Source organism: Peromyscus eremicus, chromosome 10 (assembly GCF_949786415.1).
Source record: "Peromyscus eremicus chromosome 10, PerEre_H2_v1, whole genome shotgun sequence".
NCBI classification, from domain to species: domain Eukaryota; kingdom Metazoa; phylum Chordata; class Mammalia; order Rodentia; family Cricetidae; genus Peromyscus; species Peromyscus eremicus.
The window spans coordinates 85,058,048-85,077,877 of record NC_081426.1 but is presented as its reverse complement, the minus strand read 5'-3'; the positions used below and the strand labels follow the sequence as shown (position 1 = coordinate 85,077,877).

At 43.5% G+C, this 19,830-nt stretch overlaps 1 protein-coding gene across 1 annotated transcript in view; it reads right to left on the bottom strand.

Annotated features, from left to right (window-relative positions):
* Fras1 (Fraser extracellular matrix complex subunit 1) overlaps window positions 1–19,830 on the bottom strand; it is a 353,235-nt gene that overhangs the window by 94,639 nt on the left and 238,766 nt on the right. Inside the window, exons 31-36 of the mRNA XM_059274782.1 lie at window positions 17,584–17,700; window positions 10,499–10,613; window positions 8,117–8,254; window positions 5,994–6,026; window positions 2,468–2,599; window positions 864–989 (exon numbers count right to left, since the gene is read on the bottom strand). Coding sequence (XP_059130765.1) covers window positions 864–989; window positions 2,468–2,599; window positions 5,994–6,026; window positions 8,117–8,254; window positions 10,499–10,613; window positions 17,584–17,700 — 661 coding nt within the window. The remainder of the gene's footprint in view (window positions 1–863; window positions 990–2,467; window positions 2,600–5,993; window positions 6,027–8,116; window positions 8,255–10,498; window positions 10,614–17,583; window positions 17,701–19,830) is intronic.

Here is a 19,830-nt window from a genome sequence, read left to right as displayed (position 1 = left end):
ATGGATAACCACTTAGAAGAGACAATATTCATTTTGATATATATGTATATAAAACATCCAGATTTTGATTGTTTTTGGGCTTTTCTATACGATCAATATGTATTTAAAATGATTTTAGGATTTCCTTTAGGGGTATGAGTGTCTTGCCTACACACATGGATGTGCACCATGTGTGTGCCTGGTGCCTTGGAATGTCACAAGAGGGCATTGGATCTTCTGGAACTGGAGTTACAGGCGGCTGTGAGGCACTGTGTGGGTGCTGGGAACTGAACCTGGGTGCTCTGAAAGAGCAATAAGGGCTCTTATCTGCTGAGTCAACTGTTTAGACCCAATATGCAATATTTATAACTCAGGAAAGCACAATAAATACCATTTTAAAAAAACTGACTACACTGTTATACAGTTTAGATAACATTTTAAAGTTATCCTCTTTGTTAATGGATGAAGAAACAGAGCTAAAAACTACCAGAGTCTTAGACATACATTATAAAGATTCACATAGGAAATTAAGAGAACATATTAACCTCCATGAAAAAGCCACGTGACGTGGAAGCTCACCAGCCAATCTCACCTGCAGGCTGAGGAAAGAGCTTCACGGATTTTAGAATGGGCTGGGTCTGATGGGGGGTGGAGGACTTGTGGTAGACAAAGAATTCTGATGTCTGGGTCAAGAATGTCTTTCCTCCTATCTTATCCCCCACAGGCATTTTACTTCTTCTCCGAGTCACATAAAACTAGTTGTAGATGTGTTAAAAAAAAAAAAAAAATCCCCAAGCAGGCCAGGTAGAGAGGATGCAGCCACATGTAGAAACATGCATGGATCCACAGAGATCACATAATAAAAATCACTAATAAAATGCTACCTGTGGCCATGGGCTCCGAGGACCCTGCTGTGGACTTCAGGAGAGAGCCATGCTGCGGAGGTTTCTGAAGCTGGAAGAAGAGCTCTTCTGGTACCATCTGAGCATCTCTCACCACCAACTGCAGGCCTGCAGGAGGGAAGAGAGGCTGCCTATAGGGACAACTGCATGCTCCCTGTAGACTGAAACCACAGGCCAGGCTGCAGATCCATTGGAGAGTAACCCATAATCATAAAGCACGGCATAATTAGGGTGAGTGCAAATTAAATGATAACAAACATTGTAGCTAGAGTTTTCCTGCCTGGCCCACAGTCAGGACAAATCTCTATCACCTGCCAGTCCCCCAGCCACTCAGACCCGACCAAGTAAACACAGAGACTTATATTGGTTACAAACTGTATGGCCATGGCAGGCTTCTTGCTAACTGCTCTTACAGCTTAAATTAATCCATTTCTATAAGTCTGTACCTTGCCACATGGCTCATGGCTTACCGGCATCTTCACATGCTGTTTGTCATCATGGTGGCTGGCAGTATCTCTCTGACTCAGCCTTCCACTTCCCAGCTTTATTCTCCTCCTTGTCCCGCCTACACTTCCTGCCTAGCCAATGGCCAATCAGCGTTTTATTTATTGACTAATTAGCAACACATTTGCCATACAGAACATCCCACAGCAAAACATGGTCATTCCGCCAGTTACAAGAAGGTTCTTTCAAAAGTTCCCTTGCAAGTAGGTAGCTCAGGATTCAGAATATTCTTTTCTCCCATAGAAACGAGGACAAGCACCAAAGGCCATCAGTAGGTCTGCCCTAACTAGTGTCTTTCAGAAACATCCCACGAACTGGTCTTGCTTTTCATAACTCTACTGAAGGAGTCAGGTTTCTTGATGGCTGCTCCAGCCATCAAGAAAGCAACAGATAGAATAAAAATTGCTTTCACTGTTGTCTATATAGCTCATTTATAAGACTGCTTACAAATAATTTTTGGTCAAATTATAGAAATTAAATAATTACTTCAGGACAAAAGCCACATGTAGCAAACACATATGGATCCACAGAGTGCACACAATAAAAGTCACTAATAAGATGCCCTTGCTAAAGGAATAAACAAACTGGAAAGAATAAGTGCACTTAGAAATATATAAAAAAAATCATGCACGGGATGGGCAGCTGCAGCTAGCTCCTCACAGCTTCTGAAGGTCACTGTGACCTGTCGCTTTTGTCCCCTATCATTTTCTAAACAGAAACCAGACGCCATCACTGAAACCTGCTCCCTCGACTCTCTTCTCAGCTCTGTTTTTCTTTATACTGTAGCAAGGATAACAAATCAAACTCCAGGAGCCTGGGAAATAAATTCTGCGCAGCATTCCATCACAAGGCTGGCCTCTGAAGGGTCCTTTCCTCCTTTCCTGCTCTCAGTACTGCTTCGATTTGCATAAGAATGGGCAGGAGGATGGATGTAGCTGGGAGTGGACACCCTTCACCCTTCCGGAAGAGGAAGGGGTCACTGCATTTCAGCAGCCATCAAGAAGTTTCCACAGGACCGCTGCTGCTGCTGCAATACAGTCCAATTTCCAGAGCTACACTTCTCTCAGGCCCCCAGTTCTTACCTAGAGAGGTGCGGCCTCCGGGTCTAACCTCCAACAGGGGAGCCCTGACCTGAAATGCTGGTGGTTGCCGATCAGAGTGAAGTAAATGAACGGTGAGGGCCATCTCTGGACTCATGTGCTGTCCATCAGACACTGGCAAGAGGAAAGACACACCCACACACCCACATGATTAAGCATATACGTGTAAACATAAATCAAATTATAGTCTGGTCACCTTTACCCTATTTTCGCAAATATTTCACAATTTGTTAAGATGCTTAAAAATAGAAAAAAGTAACAATGATGAGCAATTCTACTAAAGCATTTTTCTATGGATAAGACAAAGGATGAGAGTTCACAAAGGCAAAGCTATTTTTTATTTTTCTAAAAAATTATGAATATGTATTTATTTATAAATTAAAAAAAATTTTTTACAAAGTTATTATAAAAGGTATTCTCACAAGGTGATTTTGAGGCTCGTTAGTGGGAAGTAATGTAAAATAAGCACTTTAAAACCAAACAACAAAAAGCCCCCTGCAGGATCTCATATAGCTCATCCTGGCCCCCAACTCACTCCATAGCCAGGTGTGACCTTGAATGCCTAGTCTCAATCTCCCAAGTGCCAGGGTTAAAAATATTTGTGCTCAAGTGGTACCAGCAAAGACCTTTATTTATGGAAAAGTTCTTTGAATTAATTCATTCCTCTAGTATTCCAGAACAAATACTTTAAGAACTCTTTTTTTTTAGGAATGACTCTGCTTCATTGTGTTTCTTTGGAAGGACAGAACATTTGCCCATGACTTTCACAGCAATTGTATGCAAGCAAGCAGATCCAGTTTTACCCTGTCACTGTGCACATGGCATAAGTAGAAGACACCATTGCAAAGCAGTGACCTTATACTTTGTTTCCCCGGCTTGCTCCATCCAAGAGGATCCCCATCTTCTGTGGGAAATGAAAGCAGAACAGTCTATCCCTTGACTCACATTTCTGTTTCTTCCGTAACTCTTCCCTCCTCTCCCTAAACCCAGGTGTGGTGGATACCGGTAACATCTGTGTGTTATCTACCATGGCTACTGAGAAAAGGGCACTGTTGATTATTTTGAATGACTCTTTACTTGCAGATGGTGTGGTTACAGAAAACCAGTTTCTTTTCCTTTCTTCTGGACTTGGCAGCCCATTGGCAGGAATCTGACCTCTTAATGTAAAGCGTGGCTCAGGGATAATGATTTCACTAGGGTTGCTCTAGGTCTGGCTTGTCCTTGAGGCAGATCTAAATGATTGAGACTTTACAAGATAGTTCATATCTATCACAGAGAAGGCTGAAACAGGCCCTTGGAAGGACAGAAGACAAAGTCCACATGTAAATGAAGCTTTTGTGGCTCTGGACATTTTAGTAAAGGGTCAAAATTATTGCCATTGTTTCTTTGAGTATGTTCAATCTCCTTTTTGGAGGAGCAAAGACAGAGACTGGGTGATTCTTAACTTTGAAGGCTCGTGGACGAACATACACTCTTATGTCATTTTAGTGGACTCAGGACTCTCTTGAGGACCCTAGAGTGTACACTAGAAATCTCCGTGCATTAAAAAAAAAAGACATAATTGTGAAACTACAGTTGTATATTTGTTGTTTGCTTCCATTGGTTTTACTTTGAAAGAAAAAGCTCAGGAGATTTCAACATCTCTACATAGTGGTGGGCAGCAAAGGCCTAACACTGCAAGAGCTTTGGCCCAATCACACAGCTATTTGCTGTGACCAAAGACATTCTTGCCTCTTAAGGGGCAGAAAGCTATCTACCAGTGAATATTATATAATTAGAAATCATGTCGCATGGTTCAGTGTTTCAAAAGCAAATGCAAAAACTGCCAATAAAAATATTAAGAATTGCACATCTTCCCTCTCTTAAGGAGTGTTTCTGATTTCTCTGAGAAACAGCCACACTGCTTATTTGGGTTAAATGCTTCCTATGGGCCCCATTTGCCTGACATGTGTTCCTTGCCCAGAACTGCTCTGCAGAGGGCCTGTGCTTATCACAAAGCCAGCCAAGTCAGGAGCACTGACTCTCTTTCCGTTCTTAGCAGATGAATCACAAGGAGCTATCCACCCTCCTTCTGTAGGCTAACGTCAGGGATTGGCTGGTCACTGCTTTGCTTCATTATCTGCCTGGTTCAAAAGTCTGTCATAAAACTCCTTTCAAAGAGGTGCTGCCTTCCTACTGGATTCCAAAAGCATTTCTCCAAGAACAGAACTTCCCTCCATCCCCCTTCATCCCCCCCCCCCAAAAAAAAACCCGATGAATCTTGGGCTGAAAACAAGATAGTTTAAGGCCAGCCCAAGGCCCTCTTAACCTTATGAAAGCTCAAGGATCATTTAATTTCAGGTCCTGGGCAAGTTAACGGTTGACCTTCCACCTACTCAAGCTTTCTGGTTAAAAGGATGAGGCATGCTACCTCTCTTGATTTTTGTGACCTACCCACTTATACCTCAGAACACAAAACTATCCCACACTGCAGGTCAGGAACTTGGATTAAATGCTACTCTGACCGTTTCCAGTGGTAGATGTGGCCCGTACAAACCTTAGTTTGAAAATGCTGGAAACATCCATCTTTAGAACACTACTAGGTAACTCCTAAGATGACATTTATTGTAAATTGATTTGGAAAAGAAAAAAGAAAGTCACTCGTGGGTACTGATTGCATGTATCACCTGCAGGGTCATTCACTAGAGATGAGCTGGTAAGTTCATACAACTGTGGTGTCTCATTGAAATTAGCTGCATGGTTTTTCCCCTCAAAGAGAAAAGAGACACAGGGCAGTTTGAGGGAAGATTTTTCTGTCCCACCAAGATTTCTTCCCATAGGAAATATCACAGGATCCAAGGATGGGTGATTCCAACAGAATGGTTAATCCCAGTTAAACAGCTGGTTTAAAAGTTAACCATCTTCATTCTAACCTGAGCAAGAATGCCTTTCCCTGTGCTGCCCCAGCCTCTCTTGCAGTATGAAGCGAAACTAGGATGCAGAAACTTCTAGAAGCGTTTTCAGTTCATGTTCTGGGTCCAAAGGCTTTTCTCTCTAGAGGCAAGGCGTTTAATAAATGGCGCTCTTCAAGACTCCATATAACTACTACACATCAGCTGGGTGTAACACATGGATGCTCACATACCAACTGTCCCGGAAGCTGGACATATATTATGATGATGATCCCCATGATGGAGGAAGTATTCATGTACAGAGGTATTAGGGAACCTTCCCAGAGAGGCTGAACTCCAGCTTGCAAGACCCCGACTTTAAGAGTAACTACTATTGTTTCTTTTCAATGAACAAACAAATTCCACTTGGGCTCAAATAACATTAACTTTGGGCATTCTTAGTAGGTTTTTTTTTTTTTCTGTGAATATGAAAATAAGACATTGCTAGTTAATTAACCATATAATTATTTGGAAACATATTATTATTATTATAAAATTATTTCTAGGAAACATAAAGGAAAGATTGAAAGGTAAGGATATACTCCAGTCTCTAATAAAACCAAGATTAAAGTCTTTACCTGTGAAGTAAAATTTCACTGATTCTGGGAGACCTAAAAAAGCAAGAGAGGAAAATCAGTGTCCTAAACATTCTGGGATCAGAGGGAGAAGGGAGGGCACAAATCATAGAGTGGCGATTAGGGGAGAAAAAGATGTTTAAATCAAAATTGACCTGGTTTAGGGAACAATCAGGAGGTCCTCTGCTAATGGAGTGTTGGGTTTAATGATGCCCAGATTAATTTTAAGTATAAAAAAGACATTCATACTGGAATGATTTGGTGCCACAGCAGTTAGGGTGACTTATAATACATTCATTCAGACCCTATTTTATTAGTACATGAAATCCTACAAACTGGTGAATGTGGGTGATATATAACGCTGACAGCATGTGTGTGTGTGTGTGGGGGGGGTCGATTCCATTGTAGAACTGAGTGATGTCTAGCACCTTGATTTACACACTGTAACTGAGAGAGATTTATCTTGTGGCATTTATCCCATAGATTGACAGGATATGACTCTACTCTCTCCAAAGAGACTCATGGAACTAAGACAAGTGTAGCTGCCTTGGAAATTACTTTAACCACAGCTGACATGTTTTCCTTTTCTCTAATCTCAGGATAGCCCAAGTTTCCTGTAAAGTAGGTCTTGTAAAGTAGGGGCTAGAGAACCAGGAATACTTTCATGGGCTATTAGTTAACCAGTTACTAAATACCAAGAGTGCTCCTCAGAGAATGGGCCTCTTCCTGCCCTTAGGGATTGCCAATGTAATTGAGGAGTTAATCATTTTCTGGACAATTGAACTTACACTAAATAAAGACAAATATCAGTTTATGTTTACTTACCATAATCAAAAAGAAACCCCATAATTATTTAACCCATATTCAATTTCCTAAGAGAAATAACCAGCTGTTTTGTTTAAATAAATTTATGATATAAAAGTAATATCTATTTATAAAGGTGTGTGGTATATACACTTTAAATATCATAATAAATGGACACCAAGGTTTTTACAACCACTCCAAGGCACAGACTTTGCGGGTGGGGAATCACAACTCCTACTTCCTAGCTGTGCTAACTACCGGGTCAAGGGAGGGAGAGATGGCGGGCAGCCTCAAGGCTATCCTGCTGCAGTGGAAGGGTACATGATGGCTTTAATAAAAGAACAAAAACTTCATCAGTTTGTTTTTCTACTCAGTGTTTTAAAAGAAAATTTATTGAACTGTCTTCTGTCAAATCCTGAAGCTCGAGTTGGAAGATCACTGCACTCTCCATGCCTCCATGGACTCTCCCCCGGGTACTGCAGTCCACGGTGGACCCAGTTTCCTAGCCTGGCATCCTTCTCAAGTCTGCTCATTGTCACTGTGGTGAAAGAGTCCTCATGAAAACCATCCCCTGTAGCTTTAAATTTCCACTGGGTTCCTCACGGTCTTAGGTTAAACACCCAAATCTTTTCAAGCTCCTGTGGAGTGTAAAGTCTGCCCTTAATCTCCAGTCAGACCCATCCCTGCCTGCTCTGCTAGACCCTGTGTGTCACAAAAACACCACAGCTTCTTTTGCAATCCCTAAAATGTTACATTTTCTTCTCCCCAAGGTCTCATAGAAGGCACACTCTCTTCCTCCAGGAATGTTCTCTATGCATCCATCCCCACATGCACAGTTAGCTATTTTAGCCTCTACTTTGCCAGTAGCTATCTGGACAGGCACCTCTTAACTCCTCAGTCTAGATCAGCCTTGTGTTTAAGTTTACCTCCTTTTCCAGAGCATCTCATCTCGGTCCGCAACAAAATATTCATTATTGTGATTATTTCCCTAGTAGTTCCTATACATGGCCCCTAATCACTCCAACAGCAGGCTCAATGGCTCTTTTTGCTTCCCACTCTATCTCCAATCCCTCAACCAGTGACGGACACACCAGAGCCGCTAAACAAAAGTTGGCTGAAAGTATGCCTATGACATGAATTAGTGATGAAAAGAAGACAGACCTGAGCCCAGGTCACATACAGGCTGATAGGCCCCAAGTTACTCTGAATAGGGAGAAAAGAGTGTCAGCAAACCGTATACAAGTTTTTGGGAAGAGAAGCAGAACTAGCCATGAAGATTAAGGATGACTTGTGTGCCTCAAGGCAGAGAAAAAAAGCATTACCAACAAAAGAGTAGGCCATGATCTCCTGGAGGTGGGGGGCTGCAGCGGGAGGGCGATACAGGATTTTACCCTGGTTAATATCTTCCTGAGTGAAATACCGGATGGGAGAGTGAGGCTGGTCTCTGTGCTCAATGATACCTGGGGAGGAAAAGACTGACGTAAGCATAGACTGCAACTTCTGGATGACGGGACGGCCAGGCCCACCACATCCCCCTTGCCCATGAATGGGATGAGTCTTTATCATTCCGGAGCCTTGGCTCCCAAGCTGTTCGTCTTGCGCTCTGCTGTCAAGTTACTCAAGAAACAGACAAGTCTGGAACCAGGGGATGGTTCAGCCAGTAAAGCACTTGTAATGCAAGCATGGGAACCTGACTTTGAACCCCCAGCACCCATGGGTGAGCATGATAGCACACATCAGTAATCCCAGTGTTGGGGAGACAGACAGGAAGAATCCCCGGGGCTTGCTGGCCAGCCAGCTGAGGTAATCTCCAGGTTCACTGGGAAAAACTGCTCCACTAATAAGGTGGATAGCAAGTGAGGAAGATACCTACACAAGATGCAAGCACATCTGCACACACCTGAGCACATATATATGGTGATATTTTATTTGTATTAAAATGTTATTTGTATGTTAATAAATAAAGTTGGCCGGGGGTCAGAGCTATTAGCAAGCCATAAGAAAGCAGGGCAGTGGTGGCATACACTTGTAATCCCAGCACTTGGTAGGCAGAGCTGGGTAAGTCTCTGTGTGTTCAAGGATACAGCCATTATTGAACACACATGCCTTTAATCTCAATACCAAGCAAGGAAAACCTGGAGGTCTATACAGACAGGCTGTGACGAGGTGGTCATGTGGTTGGGTTTACAACCAATGAGAAAGCAGAACAGGAACACTATATAAAGACTTTAACACAGGGGTAGCTAGTTCGGAGAGGTAGGACCACTGCAGGAGGAAGGGTAAGGTTTTAGCTCTTAGCTCTGACCTCTTGGCTTTCTTCTTTGCATTGGTTCTGTGTTTCTTATTTAATAAGAATGTTGGTTACATCTACACATATACATAGTATGTACACACAGTTAGATAGATGATAGATACATAGAAGGATATGTATATACATGTATACACACACACACACACACAAGAGAGAGAGAGAGAGAGAGAGAGAGAGAGAGAGAGAGAGAGAGAGAGAGAGAGAGAGAGAACCCAAATAGAGTCTTCAGTGGAACACAAACTACACACGATAAGGTGGAAATCACTACCATCAATGTAGTTCAGTGCATACACTTTTCCATAAGTGAATGGCACACTACTGTCACTATGAAACTTCCAACACAAAGGTCAAAAGGTCCTTAAGACAGGGACCCAAACTGATCTTCTGATGAGGTGCCAAAGAAATATTTTTCTAGACTTTCTGTTAATTTCAGACACCCCTCCATTTCTGTGATGAGCCCAGCAACAAAGGCAAGGCTCTTGACTATTCTAAGACAGACCTAGGCTTATAACTACCACTCAGTTTATGATCAACGCCTTCACGGCTGCAATTCAGAAACTTTGCAGGCATGGAACTTCCATTGTGCTCATCTCTCATGTCTTATTTTGTCTTTAGAGGGAGGCACATGGTCTCAGTGTTGAACTAACTCTCCTGAGACGGGTGCATTCTGCAGGAAGCAACCTAAACCGGCCTGAAAGCTCACACCACAGGAGATCCTCTAGATACAACTTAATGTCTTTTCATTTCCTTAGCTTTTATCAAAGGGCAACGGAGTTTCATTATTACACTCTTTTTTTCTTCTTGGGGATGTGGTAAAGAGAGTAGCTTCCTGCTTGGAGGCAAGAGCAGAAATGCCTCTATGGAGCTGGTCTTCCTACGATCTCTCATGGGCTTATTAGTTTAGCCCAGTATTAAGATAACTAGAGGCTGGATTGAGGGCAGGCCCCATCTGGCCTCTGACTATAGTTACACATTTCTATTTCTTCCTGTGAGAAGACGGACCAATCCACCAGCACTGAGTATGTGTGGTACAGACACCTTTGGATTTCGACACAGCCTCTAGTCCAAAGCACTTGTTCATTTTGGTCCATTGGCCTATCTGAACCTCTTTAGGGCCCCATTAAGGCAATGTGCGTGTATGTCAAGTTCTGCAAGTGACTAGGAAGGGACATTATGTCTGTAGGTCAGCTCTGTCAGAACCCAAGCCAACATGCATCGCACTTATCTCTTCTAAAGCAGATGACATGAGTGTGGAGTGTGAACGTCATTTCCTTCACAAACCCTCCACAAGTATCACTGGGTAAAGAAGCAAGCAAAACCCAGAGTTTTTAGGACTGGTCCAGAATCCCAAGGCAAGCGTGTCACTCAAAGACACCTTCACTGCACATCTTACCTTGATTTGGATGCAGAGGTATGGTGATATTGTATATAATCTTTCCACTGGGACTCTCTGAGTTCACGAAGGATAAGGAGTGAGGCTGAATGACAGTTAGGCCATCTTCCCGAGCCTGGACCAAAGGGAGAAAGCAAGAATTAAAGACAGAAGTACGATAATAACAAGAGCCAGAAGCAAAACCAAATCTTCATAAGAGAACAAAACCAAACTGGCTCTGGGCTTTTTTAATTCGTCTTATTTGGCAAGATCTTCTCCAAGTTTAAACAAAGGATCTGGTCTCTCACACAATGAATGTGGCCAGTCTGGAAACCTTTCAGGTGATCCAGGCCTGAGCAGGTTTCCTCACCTCTGACTGCTTCCTCCTCCACAGCCCCCAGGTTTATGTCAGAGCATGTTGTGGGTGTCCCAAGGTGATCATAGTTTCCCCAGATGGAGCCTGTAGTAGAACACCTTGGGGAATAAAGCACCACGGATGGTAATTCTAATCTCCATAGCTAGCTCACCACATCTTTGCTCCTCTAACTTCATGGGCTCCAGGTGACTCTGGCATGCCATCTAGAGAACCAAGCTGAGAGGTTGAAGTCTTTTTTTTTGTTTGTTTGTTTGTTTTTTGTTTTTTCAAGACAGGGTTTCTCTGTGTAGCTTTGTGCCTCTCCTGGAACTCACTTGGTAGCCCAGGCTGGCCTCGAACTCACAGAGATCCACCTGGCTCTGCCTCCCGAGTGCTGGGATTAAAGGCGTGCGCCACCACCGCCTGGCGAGGTTGAAGTCTTAGCCCCATGAGGCTCTTCAGAGAACTCCTGGGCCCCAAGCCTTGCTAATGGGAAATGTTTGGCATTCTGGCTTCCAAGGGCTAAAGATGAGTGCAGCCAGCACAGCAGAGCTGACTCTGTGACAGGAGGACAGGTGAATGCCCCGGGAATGTGAGCGTGGAAGATCTGGTCATGCCCTTCACCAGCCATATGGTGGTGTGGGTGGGGAAGAGATGCCTTCCCCCACCCCCTGACACCCCTTGCCTCCTGTGGCAGGTAGGAGAGCTGGCCCTGAGGTCATAAGAGCTGGAGAGCTGTGCCTGGCCCTCGCCAGCTGCAGTACCCAGGAGAAGTGGCCCCTGCGTCTCACCTGGGCAACACAGCAAAGCTGGCCTTGATGATGTAGGTGTGGGACAGCAACCCTGAGGGCACAAAAACCATAGAAATGGCCCCTCTTTGCTGCAAGGGACCAACTAGCTGGGGTAATGCTGGAAACCCTGGTGGTGAGGATGGAGGAGAGCTGGAGGGCTGACCAACCCTGCTACTTCCCAGGCCCGGAATCAGGTTGTAAGTTGGCCCACCCCATCCATGACCTGCAGGAACACATGAAGGGGCTGGTCCAGGGCAGACCCAAAGCTGCAGGATCTCCATGACACAGGGCAACAACAGGATATCCAAGAGGAGTCCCAGTGAGGGCCCAGCATCCATAGTGTAGCAGAAACCAGAGTCCTCCAACCAGACCAATGACTCTTTTCAATGAACACTTGCAAGTCAATACACATGGACAAAAGAGATTACTGTGTGACTCACTGTGCCACACTACAGCTTCCATGATGAGATTTTCCTTTTTTTTCTCTTAAATTTTTTGGGGGGGGGGGTTGCAAGGGCAGAGGGAGAATATGAAGGGACGGAAAATGAATGAGATCGAGATGCATGATGTGAAAGACACAAAGAATAAAAAGAAAGTTAAAAAATAGATAAGCCCAGCTCCACACCAAAAGTGGCTAGCCCCTTATATTCAGAAACATTTGCTTATTAAAGTATATGAAGATCGCCTCTCTTATCTCCGTATCCATTGTGCTATTCAGAGGAACTAAATAGCACGATTCCCTTCTACCTTTCGATGAACAAGGGGAGCAATATTTACTGACAGTGTGCCTGCAGTGTCCACCATCCATCTACCTGCTCATAGCCACACTCCTAACAGCAGCAACACTCAGAAGCCCAAAGGCAGGAGTCACTGTCAGCTCCTACATGGCAGTGGGTTGAGGACAGCCGCCACAAAAACACAGTGTACCAGGAAGTAAAGGGAACAGTCGTGTGACCTGGGCTTGGGTCACAGGTGCTATTTTAAGACAGAACAAAGTAGCGTGCCCACTGCAGGCGCCTCCTGACTGACCCTGAAAGCAGGTTAGAGTTTGACACTATCTCGTATCTTCAAAGCCCTGCTCCTTTCAGAAGGAATTTCCCCATTTAGAAGAGGATTAAGTGGGGCTCACTCCTGCTCATAGGAGGGTGTGGTATTCTTATTTTTAACCATAAAATGCTGAGGGTTGCAGTTGCTCTGTAATTGTCCCAAAGGCATAGCTATCCCAGGGCGAGGCCGCAGCTGCAGGTTAGGACAACCTCCTACAGTGAAGAGTCATATTTCAGGCCCTTGCACAGGTCTAGAACGTAATGAGCAAGAAAAATTAGAATTTTGCAACAGCAGCTGGTCTCCCCCACCCTGCTATGCTAACATAAAACAAGTAAGGACAGCAAATTAAAAATATATGCCCCATAAAAGATGTTTACCGACCATCCACGTGGGGACAGATACATGCACCAGAAGTACAGCTCCAACACCCTGTCAAGCATGGCTTGACACCTTCCAATGTCAAAACCGCTATAATCAAACATTCTCAAAGTGCCATGGAATACTTCTGAAAATTCAGATGTCCCTAAACAATAAAGCGATAAGAAGATACTTGTTACAGATATAGAAGTACCGACAACGGAAACCGGTTTTAGCCAAGACAACAGACATTCATTCCATTCTGGAATTCAAAGATTCCATGTCTTGACTAATTAAAATAGATATTACGTAGAAAATGGGAGGACTTAATTTTCTAAAGCCATATTGAGGCTGCTATATATCAAACTAGTCAATTTTAATTATTTGGAGTATTCAATATTCATCAATTAAACACACTAGGAAGTGGGAGATTAAACTTCATGGAAATAATTATAGAAGACATCTTTTACAACATCTGGCCAAAGATTAAGAATAATAGTTTTCCTCTTACTCACATCACCTCTGACTACATGCAGAATCCAAACCCCTCTCTCCCTGATGTCGCTGCTCTGCTCAGGGCCACCCCCTCCCTGGTCCTCACGTTGGTCCTCGCAATGACTTCACACCGCTCTCAGCTTGACTACTGGCTGTTTCAGCCAGGGTGCCAGGAGGGCATTGGATCTTGTTCCTCACCTGCCATGGCTTTCGATGGTATGCAGTGTAGAAGTCTGGTTCTCACAGTGATCTTGGTTCTTCTGCATGATCCAGACACCTTTTATAAACTCATCCCAAACTCAGGCCGCCCTGTTTCCTGACCTCCAGGAAAGGCACAGCTGTACTCTTAGAGCTCTGGTCTTTCTGTATTCTCATTGGCCGTGACTCTACATCTCTCAACCACTAATTGTGTTTTAGCTTTTTAACCATCTTAACTACTTCTCAGTGTAGAGTAGTGCTAGCTAGAATGCATGTTGCTCTACAAAAGAACCCTAGAATTCTGGCACCTTAAAAAACTGACACTCTGTATCCGCTGAGCAGTGTCTCCTTCCTTCCTTCCTCCCTCCCTCTCACCTCTGGAAACCACAGCTCTACCTTCCTTTCCCAAGAATCTGACCAGTCTCCATTGCCGTACAAGGGAGCCATGTCTTTTTGGTCTATTTTGGCTTATTTCACTTGGCATGTCCTGGAAGTTAACTCATGGACCTTATGACAGGATTACTATTATATGGCTGTACCATGTTGTACTATAAGAGTGTACACACACACACACACACACACACACACACACACACACACACACCACATCTTCTTTATCTGTTTATCTATCAATAGACATTTAGGTTACTTCTATTTCTTGCTCCTGTGAAAAAGTCCACAGTGAACATTCAAGGGCAAATGTCTTTCTACAGGCTCTCCCTGACTCAGAAGCCATAGTCTCACTCCATGGGGTTCATGATGTAACCTGGTTGGCTATTTATTTTCCTCAAAGGTCCCATCCAGATGCTCTGTGGCAACAATTATCTCCCTAAATTGATTGTTAAAATTCTGGTCACGGCATTTCCACTGTAAAGCCTCCAACAGTCTTTTGGGACAAAATAGAAACTCCCTTTATCCTTAAGCTCCCCTGCAGTCTGACTGTCCATTCCTCTTGCTTTCACATCTAGCGACTTGAGCTCCAGCCAACTGAATGACCTGCAGCTTCCCCAATGGCTCAGGCTTTGTCTCCACCCTTTTTCATCTGCTGTTCCTGTTGTCCAGAGTGAATTGCCCATTTTGATTTCAGATTAGTAGTTCTTCAAGTGTGGTGATCTGGGCATCAGGAAACAATCTCTGGGACTTGCTAGAAATGCAGATTCTTGACGCTCCAACCAGACTTATGGAATTAGAAAACTTGGAATGAGTTCCAATGTATTTTAATAACTGTCCAGGTGACTCCAATACATACTTAAGTCTGAGACCTTAAGAACCCTGATCTAGAAATAATTACACTCAACAGCTCAGCTGCTCTCAACAATCCTATGCTTCACTGCACAAGGCACCCTCCTACTTGCTCCCGAATGGTTGCTCTGCTGTGGCACTCATCCCAGGGTGATTCCCCTGCTGATTTATCTGCCAGGCTCCTCCTAGATGTGAAGATCCTTCGACTAGAAACTGTGTTTTAAGGTCACTGAATCTCCAGTGTCTTCTTCAGCACTTATCATGGGCATTCAGAAGAATTAATGAATGAATAACTGTAGGATTGAGAGGTAGAGACTCCTTCCAAACACATCTATGAAACGCTTGCATGAAATATATAAGAACATTTCATCTGCATTTACCACGTCTTTACAATTTATCAAATATGTGCAAAGTCTAAGTGTTTAGATGAGTCCAAATCACTGAACCGAGCCTCTGTTTCTGTGACATGTAGCAAGCATGCCCTACAGTAACAGCCCTAATTAATGTCAACAGGAATATCAACTCTGTATATTTTCAGTAATGTACGCTAAACAACATTTTACAGTAAACTGACTTTTGAAAGAGCCAAGGGTTGAGCAGACAGACCTAATCTGCAAATATGCATGCAGAGACTAAAGCTGAAGCAAGATGAAGTCTCCTCAAAAGACCATGGCAAAGCCCACGGCACCACCTCCATGGCTCCTGGCCCATTTTTTTTTCCCTTCTGAACTCAAAATAACAGTGCTTTGCATTTGGCAAGAAATGTGTATGCACATTTTTCTTTACAGTTTAGAGAAAATTCTGATCCAAGTTCCTCCAGTCAGAATGATGAATTATAGACTTTATGATGCTGCTGAATTATGATTTCTTTAAATTACAGTTTATGCTAGAAATGCCGATACCAGCTATTCATTAAAAACTTTCTACTTTCACCCTTTATGTCTCTGCCATTCCCCAGCCCCATAATTTCTGAAACTATTGCTGTTCTCTTTGTTGTGGCCCAAGGCTGATGCCCTACCCCGGAGTGTAATTATGTGGGTGCTAGCTAACACATGGACCCATAATAATGAATTTACAGGGCTTTTGCATGCTCATAGCTCTGTCTGAAAGAGCAGTCTGGCATTCCATCTACCCTAGACACAGGGTTACAGTGTACTTTGTACTTCCTACTTGTCTTTACTGAGCTTTATAGGCCAATCCAGGTGACATCTTCCTCCAGGCATATCCAGCCTTTGCCACTACAACATGATGTTGACATCTATAACATCCATGCTCAAGAATCATGCGATCAAGTCATTAGAATACTGCAAAGAAAAATCTCGATGGTTTAGGATAGTTTATGTGTAAAGAGATTGGTCTCAGCTCAGGATCCCCTAAGGCCAAGTTCTCAGCACAAAGGAGATGCATTTCCCCAGAGGGCAGGGATAAGGAACCAAGATATGAGATAGAGGAAGAGGGAGAAGGGGAAGGGAAACAGGGAGAAGGGGCAGGGGTATCTGTCCTGCAGAGACAAAGGACTGCCTCTGGACAGAGAGGAGACAGACGTGGCTCATAGGAAAATGGCAGTTTATAAAGGTAAAATGGGAAATCCCATGTTAGGATGAGGTGGGTAATTATAATAGGGCATGTTAATTAGGTGAGCCAAAGTGGGCTTTTGATTGCTGGACTTCAATACTTCATTAGCTGGACCTTAGTAGTCAGCCTCAGGAGGAGGAAGTGGACAAGTAAGGGAATAGGCCTTGGTGGCCAGCTTTATGAATGTAATCTAACAGTTTTTATCAAGGCAGAGGGACTAGAGGAGAAGGGCAAGGCCTGCCAGAGCCATGTTTGCCAGGCTCGAGCTGGCTAGAGTTCCTTCATTATGATTTTGTGTTTGGGCTGTATTGAAAGCTATTCCCAGCTGCATGCATCCCATGGGCCGTGGTTGGACATGAGTGCTAGATCGTTCCATGGGCCACATTCATTTCCACAGGGCACACAAGGCCTTCTGGAACTGGGTGTAATGAGCTCCACATCCCCACTCTGCTCTCCTCATGTCTCCAGGTGACTGAACTATCTGCTATTTCTCAGCAATCATTAGCTTTCTCACCTCTGGGTCCTCCATGTGCTCTGAAAGCCCTTGGCCATCTCTCCTCCACTCTACCTACCTTCCTTGTTCCAATTTCTATTTGGATAATTAATTGCTACTTATCTCCCTGGACTCAGCATTGACTCCAGGAAGCTCTGACACTAGAAAATCAGCTTCTTGTAGAGCTTTACTACACGAAGAACAGCTTCTCCAGGTAGGGGCTGCTATAAACGGCAGAAGAGCCATACCCGGAAGTGCTGACATCATGAAGTTTCTTTAAGGACTCAGGAAGGGACACTGTAGCTGAAGGGAGTCAAAGAGCAATGGTGGATGGTCAAGATAGATTCTACATAATCTTCTTTTTTCTGAGGGGACTCTAACCTCCTTTTCCGGCTAGTGAGAAATGACTTTCAGGGCTGTTCTAGCTGGCTTTGGGGTCTGGGTTTGGGCCAAGCATGTACTACACCCCACACCAGGGCACTGGCTCACTTTGCTTCTGCAAGAGTGTGTGCTTTGTCCAAGAGGAAAGCATTTGCCCTCCCGTTCAACTCACGGTCATATGGAGAGACGTCCCCAAGGAGAGTTTGGGTGCCTCAGGCGCCTGAGGTAAGATGGCAATGTTGAACGTGTGACTTTCCAGGTGGGCCTGGGCATCAGTGGCACTAGACACCTGAGAAACAGAATCATCAGGGTGAGCCTTTTAACTTCTACTGAGAAGAACATGTTCATATGCATTTAGTCTCCCCACCCCCAAACCATCTGCCTTTGAATTCTATATGCGCCTACATCACAATTCTAATTCTATTCTTTGTATTTTATTGCTAATCATTTGCTGATTATAAAAAAGCTAAATAACCATTTTAGGCAGTTCTTAAAATCTATGAAAGTATAAATAAGAAATAAAATATAGAATTTCGCCACCTAGAAAGAGTGATTACTAACACATTGAAGCATTTCAGATTAATCTTTTTCTGTGATATCTGTAAACTCACACATACCTGAAATTCTCTTTGTTTAAACCAGTCCTATAATATTTTGCTGTAGTATTAAACATTATTGAGAATGGATATTTTTTATGGCTATAGAATATGTTTACTGGGCATCTATAGCATGATTTTTTTTTACTATTTAAAGAGGTTTTTTTTTTTTTTTACTCTTTAAAGATTCCTTCAATCTTTACCCAGCATAGATGCAGACACCTGGACAATTAATCATACGCCTCGGCCTCATCGTTGCACATAAGTAACATTTATAGTTAGGGCGATGGTCACAAAATCAGCTTTTTTTTTTCTTGCTTCAACATTCTGAAAGATGTCCTGAGGATAGCAGCACAAGCCTGTAACGCCAGCCCCAGGGAAGCTGAGGTGCAGGGACTATGAGGCGGAGACCCACCAGAGCTGACTAGTGAGACATTGTGTTAAGAAACAGGCCAAACCCCCCTCCCCCTGCTTTTCTGCATCAGTTTCTTGAGCTCCCTCTCAGGGCTTCTGAACTGTCCCTTAAGTCCCCAGGTCTCCACCGTTTCCCGAGTCCTGTCATGAGGACTGCCGAGCCCTGTGTCGCTGCGAGTAACGTGTGTTCCTTACGACAGAAGGTGGGGTACTGTACTTGACACCCAACAGGAAAACCATCCTCGCAGCCTTCATCTAGATCATGTCCGACGCCTGCAGGCAAGTTTCAGGATATCCAGATGTCTTCAAGGAGCTGTGAATCTCACATCATTGCTCTAAGTATTTTTTTGATTTTTGTTTTTGTTTTTTCGAGACAGGGTTTCTCTGTATAGTTTTGGTGCCTGTCCTGGATCTCACTCTGTAGACCAGGCTGGCCTCGAACTCACAGAGATCTGCCTGGCTCTGCCTCCTGAGTGCTGGGATTAAAGGTGTGAGCCACCACCACCTGGCTATAAGTATTAACCAATGACCACAGTTACACTTTCCTGATCGACCAGTGTGGACTCAGATCTTATTAGCTGCTTTTCAAAGGCAATTTTCCCATTCCCCATAAAGCAATACAATTACTCCACTTCGTACAGAGGAAATTGAAAATAAAAAAAAATATAGAGAGCAATGTCTGAGAGTCTGAATAAATGAGCCAGTTTGGTTCACAATCTTGCCACTTGCCAAGATGACTCACTTTGGTAGACTTAAGAAATTAGGAGTTGAGGGGGGGGAGTATTTCCTTCTATCATTAAGGCAAAGAAACAGCATAGTGAAACACAGCACATTAACAGAGCAAGTGAATCAATGGCTTCCTTGGAAATACGCTGATAGTGAAATACCACGAAATACAATGTTGGTCTTTTTCAAACCACAGCCACTGAAACTGTGTCAACAGGATCTGAATATAGTTATTTTCTTGCACCAAAGATGACTGTGGATGCACATGCCTTCTCACTAGACTGTTTGGTGATTAAAAATGCCACCCGTCTTCCATAAACCCCGTCATACATGCAAAGTAACAGACGGGCCGCATTGATGGCTCATGACAGCACATCAGCATTAAAACGAAATTAAATCTATGCAACTCATTATACTACATTTCCTGCTTTAAAGGGGAAAAAAGGAAGGGGAAAAAAAACCCCAACATTCTGGCAGTATCCTTTTGGTTTAAAATCTTCCAGGGACACTAAGATGATAAATGGGAAAAGTTATTAACCATTTAATTTAGCACATGGATAAAGTGTCTGTGCATTTCAGATCAAATATGAAGTATGCCTACAAAGTAATGAGAATTTAAAAACAGACAGAAACACTTTTATGTCCAGGAGAGCATCATCTCAGAGTCATTCCACACTTAGAAT